This window comes from Esox lucius, chromosome 2 (genome assembly GCF_011004845.1).
Source record: "Esox lucius isolate fEsoLuc1 chromosome 2, fEsoLuc1.pri, whole genome shotgun sequence".
Classification (NCBI taxonomy): domain Eukaryota; kingdom Metazoa; phylum Chordata; class Actinopteri; order Esociformes; family Esocidae; genus Esox; species Esox lucius.
This window is the reverse complement of record NC_047570.1, coordinates 31,155,767-31,177,024: the sequence shown is the minus strand read 5'-3', so window position 1 is coordinate 31,177,024 and position 21,258 is coordinate 31,155,767. Positions and strand designations below refer to the sequence as shown.

The 21,258-nt window shown below is 41.7% G+C and overlaps 1 protein-coding gene across 4 annotated transcripts in view; it reads right to left on the bottom strand.

Annotated features, from left to right (window-relative positions):
- The window catches only part of mpped2a (metallophosphoesterase domain containing 2a), a 47,761-nt gene extending 26,947 nt beyond the window's left edge, over positions 1-20,814 (bottom strand). The window contains exons 1-4 of one of the 4 annotated variants that reach the window (XM_029125619.2): positions 20,537-20,814; positions 19,392-19,495; positions 17,946-18,220; positions 4,277-4,458 (exon numbers count right to left, since the gene is read on the bottom strand). In XM_029125619.2, the coding sequence (XP_028981452.1) occupies positions 4,277-4,458; positions 17,946-18,073 (310 nt within the window). In that variant the 5' untranslated portion in view covers positions 18,074-18,220; positions 19,392-19,495; positions 20,537-20,814. The other 3 variants (XM_029125618.2, XM_029125624.2, XM_029125621.2) reach the window with 3 other exon arrangements.
- Positions 20,815-21,258: the final 444 nt, after the last annotated feature.

Genomic DNA, 21,258 nt, shown 5'->3' with positions numbered 1-21,258 from the left:
CCAGCAGTAGGCCAAGTGATAGGTATTTCGAGATCGAATGAGAGCTTTATTAATAGCTCTTATAAGCAAATGTTTGGAAATGAACAACATGAAGTAGGGGCTTTGACTAGAGGATGCGCTATTTGCGCCACGGATTTCTTCGCGAATCACGCTACGCTCATGAAATAAGCTTGGTGCGCTATCGAGATATCTACGAATAAGTTTAGCCTGCTGGAAGCTTATAAGCTACAGCTGAACGTGAAATATGCGTTCAAATTAACGATATATATGTATATATATGAACCACTGTTTTTAAAGCCTAGACATTGTACCGACACAACACAATAAATCTTAGATATCTGAATTATAACAAACATGCATTTATTGACCACTTGAGTGAAGTTCATTTGGACCTGGCTGTAGCCGAAGTCTTGGGTCTGTTTTATCACCTGTTTCTCAAGCATCCTGTATAGAGTGGCTCCATTGAAAAAGTTAACCTGGGTTGATCCAGGAAATATTTGAGGGCACTAAAATCACACAACACTGCCTTTCAAAAATCTAACAAATGAACAGACAAAGATTATTTCACTGGACACAGAACCATGAGGAACAAGCCTAGTCAGAAACATATATGAAAGACACAATTTGATAGTTACTTATTAAAGACCCAGGAAGGTGCTCAAAATATCTTGACAGTGATGCCCCAAATAATCTCGCAGGTGATCTAGCAGTGTAACTGATTAGGTATGCAAATCATGACACGCCAGCGTCCCTTAACATCTACAAAATTAGCTAAAAACCTGCCAAAACAAGGTGGTGTGAGTTGTACTTCAAATCCCCATTGTACTCATCTGAAGGTCAAGCATTTTATTCAGCCAGGCTGGCTGTGTAGAGGAAATGGGGATAGTAATTCAACTAGGTCTCATCCATGGAATTACTACTGACACAGCCCCAAGATACTTATTCAAAACTTTTCAAGTATTTTGTTCTATATAGAACTTTTATTAAAGATGTTAACCGACACAACACCAGAGCGAGACACTGATCTGATACTGCCCATTTTAAATAATGAATAATCAGGTAAGATCACCTTTTTTATATACTGGTGGTATTAAATGGAACAGACTACCAGTCATGCTGGTCACTACCAAAACTTAATTTAAAAAGAACGCCAAAAGCTGTGAGATGATTAGCTATATGCGTAAATCTATAGATTAAATAAATCCATAAAATAAACCAGCTCAGGCATATTACAAATTCAGTCCAAATTTTGTATCAATGTCACTACCTAAAAATCTAAACATTTTAGAAATATCAGTTCAATTGCTGGGTTGGGAAAAAACTGATGATGGATCCACAACACCAGCAACAAAAAAGAAAAGAAACAAACAAAAGAAAAATATTCCAAACACACATGCCACAATTAACTGCAAAGCTTAATAATCAGGAAGAATTGAACATAACCATAAGTAGCGGACCCGTTATTTCCAGGCATGGGGTGGGCTGCATTGCGGTGTACACAGGCTAATCTATTGTTCTGTCTGCGTCGTTGAACAGGTTCTCCTGAGAGGGTATAGGACAAAAAACATTCCCATTACCAAACATCTGGTTTTCAGAGAAGTTTAATTAGAATGTGTACATCTCCTTAGAGCCTGGCCAACAACACAGGATCAACAGTCACAATTAGTCATAGGTTACAGCTGATTGACGACCCAGGCAGATAAATAAGTATCAATCCATCTCCACAAATATAACTATTAGCGTCATACTACCACCAACACTGTTCCAAAGATGTTTTTGTGGCGAGTGAAGAACTGAGTACTAACAAAAGCTTTTGAGTTCAGGGAAGTACAGTAATCATTTACATTTTAATTTACGCACATTTCGGAGTGAAGATATTTTATATGCAAGAACAGATTGCAGTGACTTAAACGACAATGTACTTTCCATTTATGTTTGTTGCAGTCAACATTTATGTATTAACTTTTATTAATTCAAACATGGGTGCCTGTCTGTGGGGAAGAATCTCGGGAGTTACGCGTCTTTAAAAGTAGTTTAGGCTAATCACAAACTGAAAAATCTGCAAATAAAATGTCATTGTGACTTCAAAAGCAAATATAAGCAACCCTGTTTAACTTTCATGTGTAAATATTAGCGAAACCTCCAAATATTTAATGTATTCTGTATCTGTATGCTAATGCAGACACGCTTGACACACAGACAGACACACGGAGAGAGAGAGACAGACGGACAGCTGGGTCCTTCAAGGGCAGTTAACCAGAGAATGGCAGTTTGCGGGGCTTACAGGAGACTGAATAAGCTTTCACTGACCAGGCTGGGTCAGTGAAAGCTTATTCCCCCTCATTGATCTCCAATGATCTGCTCTATCAGCCTAACAGCAATCAATGGTGCGGCTTTGGAGAGAAAAACAGAGTCCTCTCCAGAGAGGGGAAGAACAGACTTGGGGTCCTTGAAAAGCACAACATAATCCCATGTATTATTATGGCTAGAATGTATTTTTTGTTTTTTTTATGAATGCATAAACTGTGAGGGGCAATGAAAAACAAGTGCAAAGAGAAGGAAAAATGAACAAATACAAAAAAGGGTGAAAAGGGAGCGATGCAGTTAACCAGCAGTACCACTGAAGAGAGAATGATGGAAGAACGGAAATACACTGTGTTTAGCGATGGTTTAAATCTATGCAATTTTCTCTCAGAAATGTAGCTAGCGCTTGTCTGTACCCACCTCTCACTGTTTTTCTATACCCTTTTCCCTTCCTCCAAGGCTGGCCTTGGAGAGGTACGCAACTCTTTACATTCACACAATTACTAGCCATCGGAAGACACAGAAGAACCATTTCATTAATTCTACAGTATATAAACTACGGCACAAAGAACATTTTCCTCTCCCTGTCTCTTTCTCTGTCTCTCTTTCTTCCATTTATCATTCCTTTGTCTTGATCATCTCTGGTAATTCTCTCTTTCACTCTCCCTGTCAAAAAAATAAATTGAATCTAAAGAGAAGTATCAAAAAGCAAAAAGCATTACTGTCCTTGGTTTGAGACGACAAGCCAAATAGGTATACAGAATGTAGCTCAGAACAGACTCTAACTATGTTCAGTAAACTGCTGTCTGCTGCTGAATTTCATGATTCATCCGTTCACAGCAGTGACCAAGAGGCAACATTGGCATTGATATGGCGCTGTGTCCTGCTACTTCAGACTCTGAGGCTTCCCCAAAATCCCAGTTATTTCTCGATTCTTGTTGTTTCCTCTCGATGCGTCAGTTTCCTGTTCTCTCTGATCCCCATCCTCTCTGGGTCTTGGTTACTTAAGCATGGATATAGCTCTTAGCCGTGGTGTATTGGTGATGTACCATCAAATTCCAAGGTTCCTTATTTCTACTGTAATCCGGTTACGACTGAAAACAGACACACACACTTAAACACGCTCAAACGCACGCCCAAACGCACGCCCAAACTCAAAAAGCTCTCAGGCGCACAAAGACAAAAACATCACATGCAAACAGACACACATACACACACACATATTTGCTGTCTGTCTGTTCTGACAGATAGGAACCTATACAGAATGCTGACCACTCTCTCCTCAGCAGGCTATATGTCATCTGACATGATACTGGAGTATAATGACTGCCCAACACACACACACAAACACACACACTTGTGACAGTGCCACAGCATGAGGTCTGATAGCTCATGATGTCTGTTTGACTTTGTGGTTGCATGTACAGTATGTGTGTGTGTGTGTGTGTGTGGATTAGGGCCCTGGCAGCACATTAAAAAGACAGACTGGCACTGCCCACGGGCCCTGTGGCGTCTCCTGCTTTATGACCCTCATTGTTACCACAGCGGCGGGTGGGGAATGAGGGAGCTGTTGGGAGATCATGTTCGGGGATCGTGTGGGGAGATCCTGTCAGGGGACCATACGTGTGTATGTGAGCCTGAATGATATGTCCTGTTTATATGAGAACCGAATGTTACAAGGACTGCGTTTCAATTAAGACGAAGAAAAAAGAACCTGCCAAACAAGGATTTGCAATGCGAGCTGTTAGGCAGTTTTTTTTTTTAACCTCGGAGGAAGTGGCGTAGCTAATGTCATGTCCTTGAAAGGTCACAACTATGTATGAATAAATATGATTGTGTGTGTGTGTGTGTACCAATGAAGAGTGCGGACATTTTGAAATGCCCACATCCTATTACGAATGCGGGTACTGCGAGCTTCTCTGCGCGGGCGTGATGAGTGCCCTGTCCCATATCAGGAGGGTGTTTACTTTACCTAGCCAGTCGTTGAACTTCTTGACCTCGGAGGGAAGGCCTAGCTCGGTGAAGTCTCCTGTGTGCAGCAACACGTCCCCATAGGGCATCTGGATCCCATCGGTACGCGAGTGCGTGTCTGACACGCACACAAACCGCGTGTGCCCGGCCGGCTTTGGGGTGTCATACGGCGTGGGCTCCACCCTGAGAGCGAGAAGGAAGACAGAGGGAGAGAGAGCGGGCAGGGAGGAACGGAATGAGAACAGGGGAAGGGCATGCAGGGATGGAAAGAGGGAGAAAATGGAGGACAGAGGGGGAGGGAGGAAGGGAGAGAGTGAGGGAGGGAGAAAGAGAAAGTTATGAGGGAATTAGGAGAGATGAAGTATTGAAACCGAGAAAGAAAAGGGGTGGGGAGGAAGGGGAGGCACAGAGAGAAAGGGCTTTAGTCACACAGTAGCTGTTTTCCTTGGGGGGCACATCCGAGCCACGAGGTCAGAAGAAATGGTGGAATGTGCGAGCTAGCTGTAGAGCAGCGGCCCAGTGGATCCGAGCATTACACTAGAGATCACAAACCGCTTTCATTCAGGTCCAACTTTAAAGGGGCAATCTGCAGTTGCTATATCCATTTTTAGGCTTCGAAATGTATAATAAAGGCCAGTTGATTTCTAAATAACATAACTTATGGATGCCTCGTGAGCTGAGTTAAACTTTCTAACTCTGTGGTACCTGGAAATATGCGCTTGCTATATTCCAGTGTTTGTGAACAAATACTGTAAAGCCTAGTAACACGGTTGAAACTATCATATTTATATGATGGGTGGTGTGTCCGTGTATTCATAGCTCTGCCTGTTACGTTATGAAGAGTCACAACTCATCAGCTCCATTCCTCAACTGAAATCAGTGGTGGCCCGACCGAGTTGTAATTGTTTGAACTGCGGACTGCCTCTTAACACTGTTATCCTCCCAAGTCCACAGCAGGTCAAGGGAAATAGTTCTTATTCTGCAGGGGACTAAAATGGAAGCACAATGAAAATAAGAATAACATGGTGAGGACTTCTTTGTACTTTCAACATAGGAACACGTTTGATGGCGGAGCCTGGAAAAACAGAGAGAGTGAGCAAATGTACGGTAACAGTGCGATGCTGAGAATCAGATTTTTTTTTACATTAAAATGTAAAATGTCAAACAAAAAACAAAGAAGCCAAAGTAAGAAAAGCAAAGAAACGTAACTCTATTCAGAATTGCTTTTAAAAATGTATACGGGAAATTCGTGAAAAATGCATTTGTTTGTTGTCTGTGTTGCATTCTGTTAAAAGTAACTGACATGAATTGTAAAGGGAAATATCTCAGTCTAGCGTCTCTCTGCCTGCATGTTTCTAGGTCTACATTTTCACCAGCAGAGAAGCCTTCAGGTTTAGGTTGTGCTGCCTTCTCATGACGCCAATGAACTGTTTGTACACCAGCATTAAGGTTAGTTAAAAGAAAACAATATTATTTTGTGTGGATTTTAAATGGCAAAAGGATGTTAAATTAAAACTAGGTATGTCGTTTTCTGTCCATTTGTGGGCATCCTTTTATTTATTTTTCCAATGAATGCTTGTCTGCAGAAATTCTACGAAAATGAAGGCAAAGAGAGTCTGAATGGAGGGAGAACAAATCTTGTCAGTAATTGAAGTCAGCTATGTGAAACCCCCTGCACTCTGCCAGTATGCTATTATTTCATTAGGAGACGAGATGTCACTCTACAGACAACATCAGCCCCATAATCAACGCATCCGTCTCTCTCTGACCTGGCACACACACACACACACACACACACACTCACACAGGCACACATGCTCTCTCTCAAACACACACACACACACACATATATAAACCCAGCTCCACGCAAAATAAAATACTTCTAAGCAGATAGAGCCCTGTCATTAACAGATGGGAGGGATAGCACAAAGAAAAACCCTTAAAAAATCTGCCTGAAAGGAAAAATAGTCAAATTGCTTTACAAATAAGGATACCAATTTCACTGCAGTGTAGATCACCAGAGATGTATTCTTTTTAAAAGGCAAAGATTGTGCTCTCTCCCCTTTTCAGCAGAACCTGTCATCCTTGCACTAATTTGGGTCTGGGTAGCAGAAAGTTCTGCTTTGCCTGGAGTGATTTCACCTCAAAAAGTACAAGTAAGAGGATTTCATCATTCACTATCTCAAACCGTTTTGTGTAGTCAGTAAGGATTGTGATTAGTATTCCTAAACAAATAAAAATACAACACAGTTCAAAAGTTTTGGGTCAATGAGAAATGTCCTGTTTTAAAAGAAAAGCTATTTATTTGTCCATTAAAATAAAGCCAAATTGATCAGAAATACAGTGTAGACATTGTTAATGTTGTAAATGACTATTGTTGCTGATTTTCAGTGGAATATCTATATAGGTGTACAGCGGCCCATTATCAGCAACCATTATTCATTTGCTAATCCAAGTTTATAATTTTAAAAGGCTAATTGATCTTTAGAAATGCCTTTTATTATGTTTAGCACTGCTGAAAGCTGTTGTGCTGATTAAAGGAGCAAAAAAACTGTCGTTCTAGTATTTGGTGCATCAGCGGCACGTTTCAAAGAAGCTGGGATATGAGACAACAAAAGACAGGAAAGTTGTGTAATACAAAACAAACAACCTGGTGGAAAATCTCACAACTAATTAGGTTAATTGGCAACTGGTCAGTGACATGACTGGGTATAAAAAGCGCATCCCTTTCAGGAGGAAAGATGAGGAGGGAGTTAAAAACTACCATCCAATCCAAGTTAAAACTCTACCATCCAAAGAGGAAACCAGATATAAACAAGATCCAGAAACATAGCCGCATTATCTGCGCCCAAGCTCATTTAAGATGGACCGAGGTGAAGTAGAAAACTGTCCTGTGGCCTGACAAATCAACATTATTTTTGTGAATCATGGACGCTGCATCCTTCAGGCTAGAAAGGAAAAGGGACCGTCTGGCTTGTTATCAATGCGCAGTACAAAAGCCAACATCTGTGATGGTATGGGGGTGCATTAGTGCACATGGCATGGGTGATTTGCACCATTAATGCTGAACAATATATACCGGTTTTGGAGCAACATATTCTGCCATCCAGACAACATCTTTTTCAGGGAAGGCCTTGCTTATTTCAGCAGGACAATGCCTAACCACATTCTGCACATATTACAACTACATGGCTCCATAGTTAAAGTCTGAGTAATAAACTGGCCTGCCTGCAGTCCAGACCTCTTGAAAATATTTGGCACATTATGAAACTAAATATACTACAAAGGAGACCCCAAACTGTTAAGCAGCTGAAAATCCTATATCAAGCAAGAATTGGAAAATGTTTCACATTCAAAACTACAGCAATTGGTCTCCTTTGCTGTTGTTAAAAGAGGAGATGCAACACAGTAATGAACATCCTGTCCCAACTTTTTTAATGTACTGCTGCCATCAAATTCAAAATGGGCATTTTTTCCCCCAAAAACAATAACATTTCTCTGGTTAAACATTTGATATGTTGTCTTCAATTAAATATAAGAATTAAATGATTTGCACATCATTGCATTCTGTTTTTATTTGCATTTTACACAGCATCCCAACTTTCTTTGGAAAAGGGGTTGTAGATATTCTATTGAAAATCTGTTTTTCCCAGCTACAATGGTCATTTACAACATTAACAATGTCGACACTGCATTTATGATCAATTTGATGTTATTTGAATGGACAAAAAATTAGCTTCTTTCAAAAACAAGGACATTTCTAAGTGACCCCAAATGTTTGAACATTAGTCTATATATATCATTGGTTTGACCCAAATTGGCAATTCAGTTAATGTGATTAATTTAATTTTGATAAAGTTTTTTATTTAAATTTTACTATAGTACACAATGTCTGTCTTGGACTGAATCTCTAATTAAATTGTCAAAAGCTATCCACAAACCCCAAACACCACACCACGCCAACTCAATAACTAGTTTAATTTATTTATGCCTGACAAGTAGTATGAGGCTGAGGCCTGGATAATTGTTTATTCAAACCTTGCAATGGATTCTCAGTGAATTTGATAAAGGTTGACAGATATATGGCCCCTTATGCAACTCGCAACAGGTTATAACCACTATGTGGCTGTTTATACCTAACAAACTCTCACGTTTATCCACAGACCCAATATAGATTTCAAGTTTATACTAGGATTGGCTGAGATTTTCAGTAACTGCTTCTTTCTTGCCAGCCTTCAATATAGGGCAGTATTTTTCAAAGATTTTGATATGGTTGACTAGTCCACCATTACTCCATTACCAGCCACTGAACATTGCAGCTCCTTCAAAGTGATTGTTAGCCTCTCCGTGGCATTTGTTACAAATATCGTTTTTTGTTAAGCACTGAGTTTCAAGGGACAACCTTTTCTTGGCATTGTCTGGGTGTTGTGATTCAGCTTTGATAATTCTTTACAATGTAAAAAGTGGTAAATAATTACAAGGCCCTGTAAGATTCATATTCCAGAAACACAATTTGGTCTGAATTTTAGTTAGTATTTAGATAATCCAACTACAGATGCAATTCAGGATCAGTCTGCGATATTGGGTGTAATGGCTTGCTGAAATGAAATAGAACGAGAGGCCAGGCAGGCAACGTTGTCTCTACCATTCCCGGGCAGTGTTGTTGCCTTCTGCCTCATCTAGCCTCATAAACACCAGGTGCTTGCCTAAAATCTTGACACAGTAGCTTCTAAACCCCACCTAGGAAAGTATCTTAGCGATTATTAAAGTGGCCTGTGATAAAGCTGTGCCATATGGAACGCGTTGAGAGTGACTGTGCAGGCCTGAACCTATCCTTCTGTGACCAGCTGCAAGAGCAACTAAAACCCACTAAATACAGATAGGGAAGAAAATGTAATGAAAACGTAGCAGTGGAGAAAATGGTATTTGCTATTGACCGGGATGCAGTTAATACGTCCCCGTTTGCTGTGAGTGTGTAAAGCGTGGACACACACAAACAGCAAGCACACACACACACACAGCAGGGTAGCTGATTAGATTTGGTCCACTGTGGCCGAGACGTCATGGAGGTTTAGAGGATTCGACAGTTCTAGTTATGGAAGAGGCACGGGTGTAAAACCCTGTGGCCAACACACACAAACAATCATAAAAACACACACGCAGACACACACAGACACATAACAGGACCCTATGAGTACAACCATGACATGTTATGCTTTGGCAAACTTAAGGTCTATTCTATTCAATTAACAGCATATGCTAACACAAACGTTCACACACCCACCACGACAGGTACACACACACACACACACACGCTAAATAGCACATAACAAAATAAAGAACTGAAAAGGGATCTCCCTCTCTTCTTTGAGATTTAATCCACTCAACGAATGAAAGCAAATACCTGCAGCCCCTATCTATTTGAGCAGGCCACACCAAGCCTCTGAACCAACAAAATAACACTAGATTAGTTGACGAAGGGAGAGGTTATGAACATGCACGCAGGAAAGCCAGTTAGCATGCAACATGTCAATAATTTACACAAAAGGGTGAAAAAAAGAGCAGAACCATTAGCAAAAATAATTCTGTAAATTGTTGGTCGTATAAGCTGATGATTCTCTTCCATTGAACTAAAATAATGCCATTGACTGGGAAGCGGTATCCTACTGAATTATGTTAACCCAGACAGGTATGGGGAGCTAGTTCAAGTAGCCCTGCTCTAAAACCAAAAAAAAAGAGTGAGAAAGCGCCCCAGAGATGGCGGGATGTAGAAAGACAGGCCGAGCATGAAGACAGTGTTATCCTAGACCCCAGAGATGGCGGGATGTAGAAAGACAGGCCGAGCATGAAGACAGTGTTATCCTAGACCTCAGCCTGACATCCACTATCACTTTAGTCCAGCAGTATTTCTCAATACTGTACAAATGACTGAATGCACAAAAACAACCCTGTGCACGTGCTAGTGTATGTGTGTGTGTGTGTGTGCAAGTGTGAACATACAAAAATAAAATCAAGGGCAAAAAATTATAGAAACACTAAAACTGAAACCAGATATATCTAACATACACACACACACACACAAAACAAACATATCAAATGGTTTCTATAACACATCAGAATATATTGCAATAGGTCTGCTGAAGCACACAGTGAAACTCCCTAGTGCTACTAAAAACACTGAAAATGCCCCGGAAAAAAAGCAGACCCCTTATTGTTTGCATGTGTCATACTTCACTGAGAGAGAGAGAGATAGAGGAACTGAGGGAGACACGGAGACAGAGAGGGAGAGAAAAGAAAGGAAGTACAAAGCAGACTTTTTGTAGAAGAATATTACATTTGACAGAGCACACTTGGCTCGATGGCCTTTTGGAAAAACACACAAGTAAATTGGGTCAAAGTTCACTGCTCACTCACTCTTCCGGAGGTGGCACTTAACTTAGAGCAGATAAGAAGGCCGGGGATTCTGGCACTGGTTGATTCAAACTTTTTGGAGATGTAGCATGTGATTTGGATTGATTTTAACACACAGTTCATTAAAACTCTCCAAGAGGTAATGAATCATGGATATGAAGTGTGTTTTTTTTCCTTGTCGACTGTCAGTCTATACTTGTTTCCACACACTTTTTCTTATTTTATTCACACACTGAATATCGTCATCCAACAACCAATGCTCTGAGCACTAGTTTGTGTAAATCCCAATCAGGTACCCTTTGGCCAACGAACCGACTTCAGCTGTTAGAGATCACGCCAATCAACATCTAGATTACAGCTGTGTGTAGCAGTATTCCACAGCAAGATATCTCTTGTGATATAGCACACATGTAGGCAGTAGCATATATGTACAGTAGTTAAGATCTATTTTCAACCTTATTTCCCCAAGCAATTTGACTACGAACACATTCTCATTAACAGCAATAGCTGTCTTGCTCAAGGACAGAACAATATCTGGGGGGTTTTCTTCACCTTGCTGGTTCAGAGATAAGATTTAATTACTTTTCTGTGAATGGTCAGATGCGTTTACTACCAGAATACCTTTATAAAAAACTCACATAGCATTATGTAGAACATGTTTTCTTTGGTTTTTAACTTGTTCCCACTCATCTTTCCTTTAGCCCATCCAGAGAGCTTACTAGGAATTGGTGATGTATAAAGAAAGAAACTGATTCACAGATTGGTCAACTGAATACTTTGTATGTCGGCGTTAGAAGTGTCTACCCTGCAGCAGGAAGAGAGAATGAGAGAGGGAAAAAGAGATTGAAGGATAGAGAAATGGAATAGCGCTTTTCAGATGGGTGTAGCGGCACACTCTTGGTCAAGCCCACCCCCATCTATTTGGGGTCAATAGGGTCATGACCCCTGGGGTCAACACTTGTCTGGCCCACAAGTAGGAGGTGTCAATCATCGCCTAGGGGTAGGTCTTCCTCCATTGTTTAAAAAAGGCACCTGCTGCCTACCGGAGTTACAAATAATATTTTCTGTACCACTCCCTCCCTCCCTCCTCCCACTTTCTTTCCCAATCAACACCCACCACAGTTGTCATGTCTAAATGACCTATCAGTCAATAACCCTCTATTGGCTAGGCCTCAACCAACAGCCTGTGGGGTCAAAGGGCGAATGTCAAATCACTAATCAATTGGATTTGATCCTGTCCATCTTAATGTTAATAAATATGCAATTACCTGTATCCATTGGTCTGTTGTAGTAAAATTACAAGGGGGCAGAACATTAATTTAAATAATTTACTTGATTTAAAAATAATGACTATGGGAATAAGGGTGACAAAACAGGTGCTTCTTGATGTTTGTATTTAACTTTTGTATTTAGTAACTAAAGCCGAAAGGTTTACCTCCTGCTCCTCTCTGTCAGGATTTGAACATTTAGCTTCATAGCAATTCAATTAAGTGCCATTGTTATTTGCTGAATTTAGTACATTTATCCAAATTGATTATTTATAAATAAAACATGTATTTACTAATGAATACCAAAATGCATTATATTAAAAAAATCCAATTTCTAAACAGTTTCTAATGATTTGAAAATACTGTTAGTGAGGTTTTATGTGCATGACCTTTTAAATCCCATTAGTTTACGCTCTGTGTACTAAAGCAGTACGGCAAAGCGTAGATTAGTGGAGACCGTTGGCTGCTCTGAGAAGTATCTGTGGAGCTGTCCATGTCAGGGGTGTGTGTTCAGAAGCAGAGTCACGCAGTCCAGTGAGAGAGAGAGGGAGATACAAGAGAGAGGAGAGAGACGAGAAGGAGAAGAGCGAGAGAAAGCGAGAGAAAGACTCCCCCCAGAGCTGTGTCTTTGATGGGGATAGCATCACCACAGATCAACCACCACAAATGGACTTTTCCTGCTTATCGCCGTCTCTCAGAACTACTGTATGTCTGTGTGGGAGAACAAGATCAAGGGAAAAAAATCCTGTCTGTGTGTCTGTGTGTGCATCTGTGTATGTGCATGTGTGTATGTGTGTGTGTGTGTGTGCATGTGTCTCTGTTTGTCTGTAACAGACTTAATATGTGTGTGTTTGTGCATGCCTTCTTTAACCATATCGTGATCGATATTAAAACTAAAAAGATAGTAATCACTGGCAAATATTTTATGTTGCTTCCTCTCTCCAGTTCTTACTTTATTGCTCATTCGGGTGAAACATAAAAACATTGGTCCACGTTCACCCTTTTAACCCCTAACACACACACACACCCACACCCAAACACACACACCATCCACAGAGCAATAACATTTCTCGGAGAAGAGCACAGAGCGCTTCTCTTATCTTCTGCGTTTCAGCTGTCTGTGCTAATTCAATAAACTTCAGAGGAACAAAATGAACAGAGAAGAGAGGACGGAGAGAGAAGAGGGAGAGAGAGAGAAGAGGGAAAGGGAGAAGAGGGTAGAGACAGAGGGGTCGAGAAAAAGAAAGAGAAGGAGCCGGAAGAAAGGAATTGACACAGAGGCTGAATAAAGAAAACAGTGAAGGAGGACAAAGGGAAATCAAAAACACAGCCGAATGTTCCAAATGTAAAATATGACTATATATTAGCAGAAAACAAACATGGCTCTTTCCTTCAATCTCCCCAACCCCCCTCTATATCTGTCTGAAGAGCACCCTGCTGGCTCCTCCTGGTTCATCCTGCCATAATAGGAAAGTTATGGCACACAAAGCCTGTGTTGAATATCAGCAGCGCGGAACCTTCCGGCGCTTCATTGGGGAATAAATTGCTTCTGCTAATGCTCCTTTCATTACGCCACAGCCCTTAATTGTGTTGCTGACAGGCTTCTGGCTATAAGGCTGATGGGCACAGAGACACAGGCCACTTCCATTGGTGTGTGTCTGTGTGTTTCTGGAGCCACATACACACACAGACGTGTGCCTAATGCCCACCCTGAGACAGTCATGTTTTTGGTCTGAATCTACGTACATCGTCGGACTGGTATCTCTGCAGAGCCACATTAAACAGGATGCATGTGGTTGAAACATCTCTAAACTCGCATAATTCTTAAAGTACAAACACAAAAAACAAAGAAACTCCTCCTACCCAGGACCAACACCCACTAGAGATACAAATGTACAGAATATGCTTTTACCAAGTTGTAAAAGGGACATTACATGGCCTTTTTCATTTCTACTCAAACACAATTTATTATGATGACTCGCACTAAAAAAGCCATCAGTTGGTATTTGCGACTGCAAACGACAACTGCTTCAACAAAAGCACAGTGAAAGGCAAATAAAACGAGGGCACAAGGTATGGGCTTAGAAGTTGCTCCATGAAAAGCACCAGGTGGTTGATTTCTATCCCTAACGACAGAGGAAGTGACATCATGGAGACATCCCATCCGCCGCGACGTCCTGGGGTGGGAAGGCCAGCATTTCAAGGACATCAAAAAGGGCTTCCATCTCAAAACAACAGACCTGCCGAATGTCAACTGTCACTTAACCCCCACCCTCACCCACCCCGCGCTTTAGCGCCAGGGCCAAGGGTGGGAGAGGAACTTAATCAAGGGTTCTCCCGTTTCAAAAGCACTCCATTCCAGTTCAGGAGAAGTAGCGGGCCCCAGGAACAAAGAGACACAAAATGTGGCTGGCTCTTTGTTTCCAATAAGGGGGGGGGAAACTTAATATGGCTTCTCCTGAAGATGCCTGAGAGAGCGACTGGAGGAGCAGAGGGAAGGAGGAAGCCGTGTGGGGGGGTAATGCTAGGAGATGAAGAGTAGGGGAAGGTATGGGTGGAGGAACAGATGAGAGGAAAAAAGAAAGAGTAGTGAAGGGCTGTGGGGAATGAGTTAGCGACATGTTGGGACCGACTGATTTAATTCTGGACATCCTTTATTTTGTTTTTGATGAGAACAGAGGTTTTCGTCAGCGAAAAAGCAATTGAAAGAAACATGCAGTAATATAAGATAGGGTGTATTAAAAGGAAGATGGAAGCTCTGTCTCAATTATGCTAGTGTCCTAAAATTACCAGCTTGGTGAGGAATTTCTGTCATGTGACACACCACAAAGGTATCACAAATGAACTTCCAAATGTTTTAATTAACTTCAGCATCCAGCATTTTCACAATGATGTAAACGTCCTTGGGTAACATAGATAACTTGAGCTCTTGTTATCTCAATACTGTTAAACCACAACCTAAACAACCTAAACTCTGATGCTCTCAATCAAAAACAAGGCTTCATTGCCTAGGATAGACTAGCATACTATATATACAATATACACAAGTTAACATAATTTTTTGGTATGCAGCCTCTAACTTGTTTGGCCCTGGAATTGAACACACTGGACACACGCATACTTGACTGGAGCGGCGCTCCAACCAAGATCACCTTCAAAATTAGACAAACGTCTAATATTAAAGGGTGATTTGTAGTGAGCCCATGGACCCAGTCAGTTGCCCTGTCTCTCTGAAACACCCCTCCCCCTCGTTCACAAAGGCCCTATCACAGCAAATCCTATCACTGTCAAAGACCCAACTCGACACAACAAATCTACTGGGCTGATTGTTGGAAGAAAACAAACTGAAACTGATGAGTTAATTTTATTTAACATAACTGTATGTTTGCCTTTGATTATGTTCTTGTGCATTTTTACAGATTTCACAGACACACACACACACACAGCGTTGGGTTGATGTTCTTTGATGATTCACCCGTTTATGAGCTTCTCAATTATTCAGAGAGTGGGAATAATGAACGAGGCATCTGGAGAAGAACGAGGGAATCAAATCTGGAATGAAAGAACGAGAGAAAGGATGGTGCAATCAGTCCTATTTGAGCTTCCAAGACGGCTTCATGAACGGGGATTGCTGGGGTATTTTTTACAGAATAAAAAGCAGCTTTCAAGCAAACGTTGAAAACAGAACATTCCAACACCACATTCCGCCCATAACACAGAAATTTAAAAAAGTGTATAACCATCCACAGTCTTCTTTGGCCTGGATGGTGGAAACCCTGATGCACCTGATTCTGCGTTAAGCTCCTGTTTAGAGCTGGCTCAGTCTGAACATTCAGGTTCCTCTCATGATAAATGACACTTACTTTTTTATATTGAAGAGGAGTGGATGATGGGCAAAGATAGGCTTAGACTGTATGTGTGTGTGTGTGTGTGTGTATATGTGTCTGCATCTATGTTATTGTGCGTTAAAGTGCTACACTGACCTCATGCCAAGCCCTAAGCACCTACAACCCCATCTCCCTAAACAGTTCAGTGTCCCCTCTGTATCAGTCGAAACTCCCCTCTGTATCAGTCGAAACTCCCCTCAGTATCTGTCGAAACTCCCTGCTTTCTGGACGGCCCTACTAAAAGCCATATGCTCCAAGCCGCCCTGCATCAGACTTGGCAGCAGGAGCAACGTGGATCGGAGAGCTACCCAGACACACATAAGGCTGGGCTGTGTTTGTCTGCCCCGGAACAGGGGTCTCATGCGCCCAAGAATGTTCCTTTTGACTTCTGGGTCACGTTACCGTGCATTAGCAAGTAATTGCTGCTGATGGGGTCTGTAAACTGGACCCTGCGAGTGTGTGTGTGTGTGTGTGTTTGTGCGTACACCCGGAGTGAGTGTTTTTCCTGTGTGAGTCATAGAGCAGCGATACCTTCCAGTTCTCGCCACACCACACGAAACACGGCTGTGCCCTGAGTCAGAGACATTCGAAAAGCACCGTCGGCCCGGCGCGACGGCGGTGAACATTAGCCGGTGTTACGTTTCGTGCGGCAACCTCTCCCGTCCTCTTAATTCTTTGGGTTCAGGAGGAGCAGCGGCTACTTTATTTATATCTAAATACTGTCGATGGATGAAGTGGAGGGGATAGGCTAACCCCGGGCCAATCGGATCATTATCTCCCCAATCTAAACAAGCCTTACTTTCCCAGAACAGAGCACGCATTCTATGCACACTCGTACATGGTGGGGAAGAGGTTTGTGTGTGTGTGTGTGTGTGTGTGTGTGTGTGTGTGTGCAGCTTCCCAGTCTAATAGACTACAGTTGAAGAATGAATGCCGGAGACCCAGGCAGCTCTGAAGTAGAGTGCAGGAAACACATTAATGTATTTATCCAAACATCTCTACTCTGTCGGAACCCCCAACTGCTGCCTCGCATGATCTAACTATAGTGGTTATGTCGCTATATTACAGACAATGAGAAACTGTATGATGTCCTGGTGCTACACGTACTGAATCCCAAGCAAACAAAAAAAGGCAGCTGATGTATTTTTTCCAATAATTAGTTCATTGAAATGTTTTTCTATGTGATTACTGTGTCAGACAACCCCTCCAGATGTGATACTACAGTATCAAAGTAAAAAAAAAAAAAAGTTAAAGAAAATTTATCAATGGCCACAAACAACAACAACAACAAAAAATCATTTTGCTTCAAGGGGTCATAAAAAAACACTGAGGCAACCCATTGTTCTTTCAGTAAAAAAAAATTGCTTCTTCTTTTTAACCCACTTTCTTGACCAATAAAACAGGCCTGGAAAAAAAATCTTTAAAAAAATCTAGGTATAAGGGGTTAAGTTCATAAAGGTTAAGTTCAGTAGTATTAGATGGTTAATGAGCAATGATAAAAGAGGCCTTTTAACGTGCTCCTACAGGCACACTGACTCGGGACAATCCCAGGATAACAGACCCTACATTCAACAAGGCAACGCGTCCCTACTGCACAGCCCATAGGCTGGGACCCAGAGGGCAGACATGGACTCTGCCTTCAGACAACCACAGGAGAGAGTAAACCGAGTCTTGCACCAGCCTGAAAAAGAACCCACTTCAAACCTTCATGAATCTTTATAAATCATAACTACTACAAGGCCGTTCATTCCTGTCCGCAGTAAAAGCGGTCGGCATTCTGTTGACCACATGCGGTCGACGTTTGCTGGTCGGAGCACTTTTGCCCGCTGATGAATAGCTGAGTAATAGTCAGCATAGGGTCAATAAATAAATGAAGAGGCTAGTCTGAGAGACACAGTGGAGATAGTGGACACTCCATATAGAAGCCATTGCGTGGTCCTTCAGATACCTGTTATTACCTAGTCATAGGCTACAACACAGGCTGAACATTGTACAGTAAACATTTGGTAACAAGTAATAGGAAAACCAGTAACAGGAAAACATCATGTGCGTTTGTGTGTGTGTGTGTGTGTGTGTGTGTGCGTGCGTGCGCGCGTACACTCACATGTGGACGTGTGGCGGTTGAAAGCGGCTCTGGTTGATGTTGTAGTGGGTGAAGGCCTGTGTGGGGTTGGAGCTGTATTCATCCACTGTGATGGTCACTTTGCCCTGAGAGGCCATTCCATGAGCCATGCTTCCACCGTTCGGACATCAGACACCGTTCACCAGGATCCAAGACCAAACCGTTCAGCGCTCATCCTTCAGAACCGCCGCTCAGAACTGGGACCGCCTTGTGCGCAAACCTGGATCAGCCACACTGGACCACGACCACACAGCAATCTGGAGCGAAACAAGACGGGAGGGACAGAACATGGTTTAACCAGCATGTTAAATCACAAAAATGCCCTTTTATAAACAGCGAGGCAATAATGGAAAATAAAGTATTGATCTGAATTCATCAATGTTAAATAGGAGCACACACCATGCTTCACAAGCACCAATATCAGAAATATGAAACAATAATTTCCCTGAACAGCAATTGCTGTGATGATGGACACAGACAGCAAAACTTGCAAATGCTAAGTCTTTGAAATACTAAAGAAACTGTGTAGGTGGGAGGCAGCACAACCAGCAGTTGCCAGAAAATCAGTGCATGGAAATACCACACACGTAATTATTTTCTAAATAAAAGCATTTTAAAAAGTCAGTAACAACCTTACGTATGTTGATTGAGGATGTGAGTTGTTCAACATAAAATACAATTTCTGTAGTTAATTTCCATGTATTGTTTTGTCAAAATGGCTACTCAAAATACTGTAATTCCCTTCTTATAATCATTGCTTAAATATTTCTAAAATGTCAAAGGTCTTCACAGGCCATTAAGTCAACTAAAGATTAGAAATGAATAACAACAAACCAGAACATTAAATTAGAATTTAGGAGCAACACAAACTCGAAATGTATGAAAAAAATAAAAATACGATACCAACCAAACCAAGCATCAATAAATGGAGGCATTAATTAACATTTTGCAGGTTTTCAAACATGTGGTAAAATTGCATTTTTATAGATTAAAATTGATACGTCTTTTGCAACTGGAAACAATTATTAAAAATAAAGAAAAATACATCAAAACATGAAATGTGTAGACAACTACAATCAAATACTTTGATGCATATTGATGCCATAAACACAATAATGGCCTAATTATTATTATTTTTTTTTTTATAAAAATCGAACTAGTATTATGGGTAAAAGTCCGTTAACTTAAACATTTTAAATGTATATTTACAAATATTAAAGATATTGAAATATGTATAGAAACGTTCGGGATGGTTTGCAAAAATAATTAAACTCGCGAATCAATAGTTATCTAGCCTAAATAAATAACAACAGCCTGTAGAAAAAGTGTTTGTTAACTAAGTGTCAAAGGAAATAAATAAACCGACGGTACTGACCCAAGAGAACAAGCCTAAGTAACGGGTTTCGTGTGATTTTGAAGCTTGCTCACCCGGACTTCAGTTCTAGTGTGCCTCCCTCGACCCGGTGTCGCTCCCTCCTGTCTCAATCCCTGATTGATTGTAGTCAGTAGCCACAGTGGGCTTGACATCGCACCTGCAAGCGTTTTATACGAGACCTCATGCACTGTCACTCTTTTACAAGGACAAGTAGTCTACAATGCCCCTCAATTTACAAGTCCATCATTCATAGGAAAAAATCGTAACAACGGTCGCGTAGTTCAGGGGAGAATTCACACGGATACACCTTATTGTCAGCAACCCCAGCTGATAAAATGTTACATTCCAAACAACTCCCAATGCAAACGTAGTAACGATGGCTATCTACCAATGACATTCGTGATCCTCTCTAACTTCTCTCTTGAATCACTCCCTCTGTCTTTAACACACTTAGGGCCTAAAAAAATAACTATATATGCATTATAATATGCAACATTTTCTGTGGACTTAAAATATTAAGCTACCGTCCACAATAGGTCACACTAGCTTAGGCCTACTGTGAACAGGCACGCACTCGATCGTGAACTTTGCCCAATGCTCATTGCAACACTTAAAGGTGAAACTGCAGACAGTGAGAACGATAGCCAAATATTCCAGACGTGTGTATCCTGCAATAGCCTGTAATGGCTTACCTTGGGTATATGGCTAGCTGCAACTAGCTGCTACAGTAGCTTAGCTTGCTAAAACCTGCCCATGCATTTTAAATGCACGCTTTGGTTTCGCATAATGCCTTCGCACTATATACCAATCTAATATTCCAATGTAAAACATAAACGCTTCTAACTTTATAAATGCCCATTCAAATAATAAATGCACTATTGTGGCAACAACCACACAGAGATGGGGAAAGGGGAGAATGTAACAAATTGACCCTATAATACCACGCATTACTAGATCAGCGCGCAATTGCCATAACATTGCTGTTTTCAATAAAGCACAAAAGGGTATATCATGAATATCTGAACTGTGCGTTCTGGCACCTCGTATAAAGCAGCAAAGGAGGTCAGTGTCAGCGAACCTCTGCAATAACCTCTTGCTCTCCCTCGTAAATGACAAGGCACCTCTAACCTACGGCTTTGTGTCATGTTTTTTTCTCTCCATGCCTGCGATTTTCAAAGCGAGGAGTGAATATAGCTACCTTCGTTCTGGCCGATATGTGTCCCGGGGTCGCCCTCTACGCTGTCAGAAGGCGCATATCCATGCGAGAGAATGCAGATTTTGGCGGCCGGCGGGGGTTGCAGTCTGGGCGGGCAGGGCAGAACCTTCGACCCTGGGGGACCTCGGCTGGCTCTTGTGGAAACGAGACAGAGCCGGAGAGAGGGGAGCAAGAGAGAGAAGGGAGAGAGAGCAGCCTCGCTCTGACAGAGGGGGAGCCGGAGTGCGCGGTGTAGTGAGATGGGACTGCCACTGGGGTCAGAGAGCAGAGAGAGCACAGCCCCGTGCGCGGCCTCGAGCACGGGCACAGACAGACAGGGCGCGCGCGCGCACTCCCGTCAACACCGCGGTTCTAATCCTTCGCTCACACTGGGGTCTGTTTCATTCACCCAGTACCATGATTTACGCGTAAAAAGTTATTTTATTTCCCTCTGCCCTTCCGTGTCTTCTCTCGTAGGATGGATATTGTAGTCTTTAGTCTGTACGTGGACAATTTTTATAGGCCTACTGCCATTCACAACATTCGTCAGGCACCACTACATTGAATATGAGATAAGTCTCCAAATAGGACGTTGTTCTACTAACATGCAGCCTAATATGCAGCAGCCTTCAGCCTTCTGCGTAGTCATTCTACAGTTAGGCGATCTCTTCAATAGATTATCTAGTAGGAATCAGCAGTTTGAAAATAAATTACAATGCCTTTCC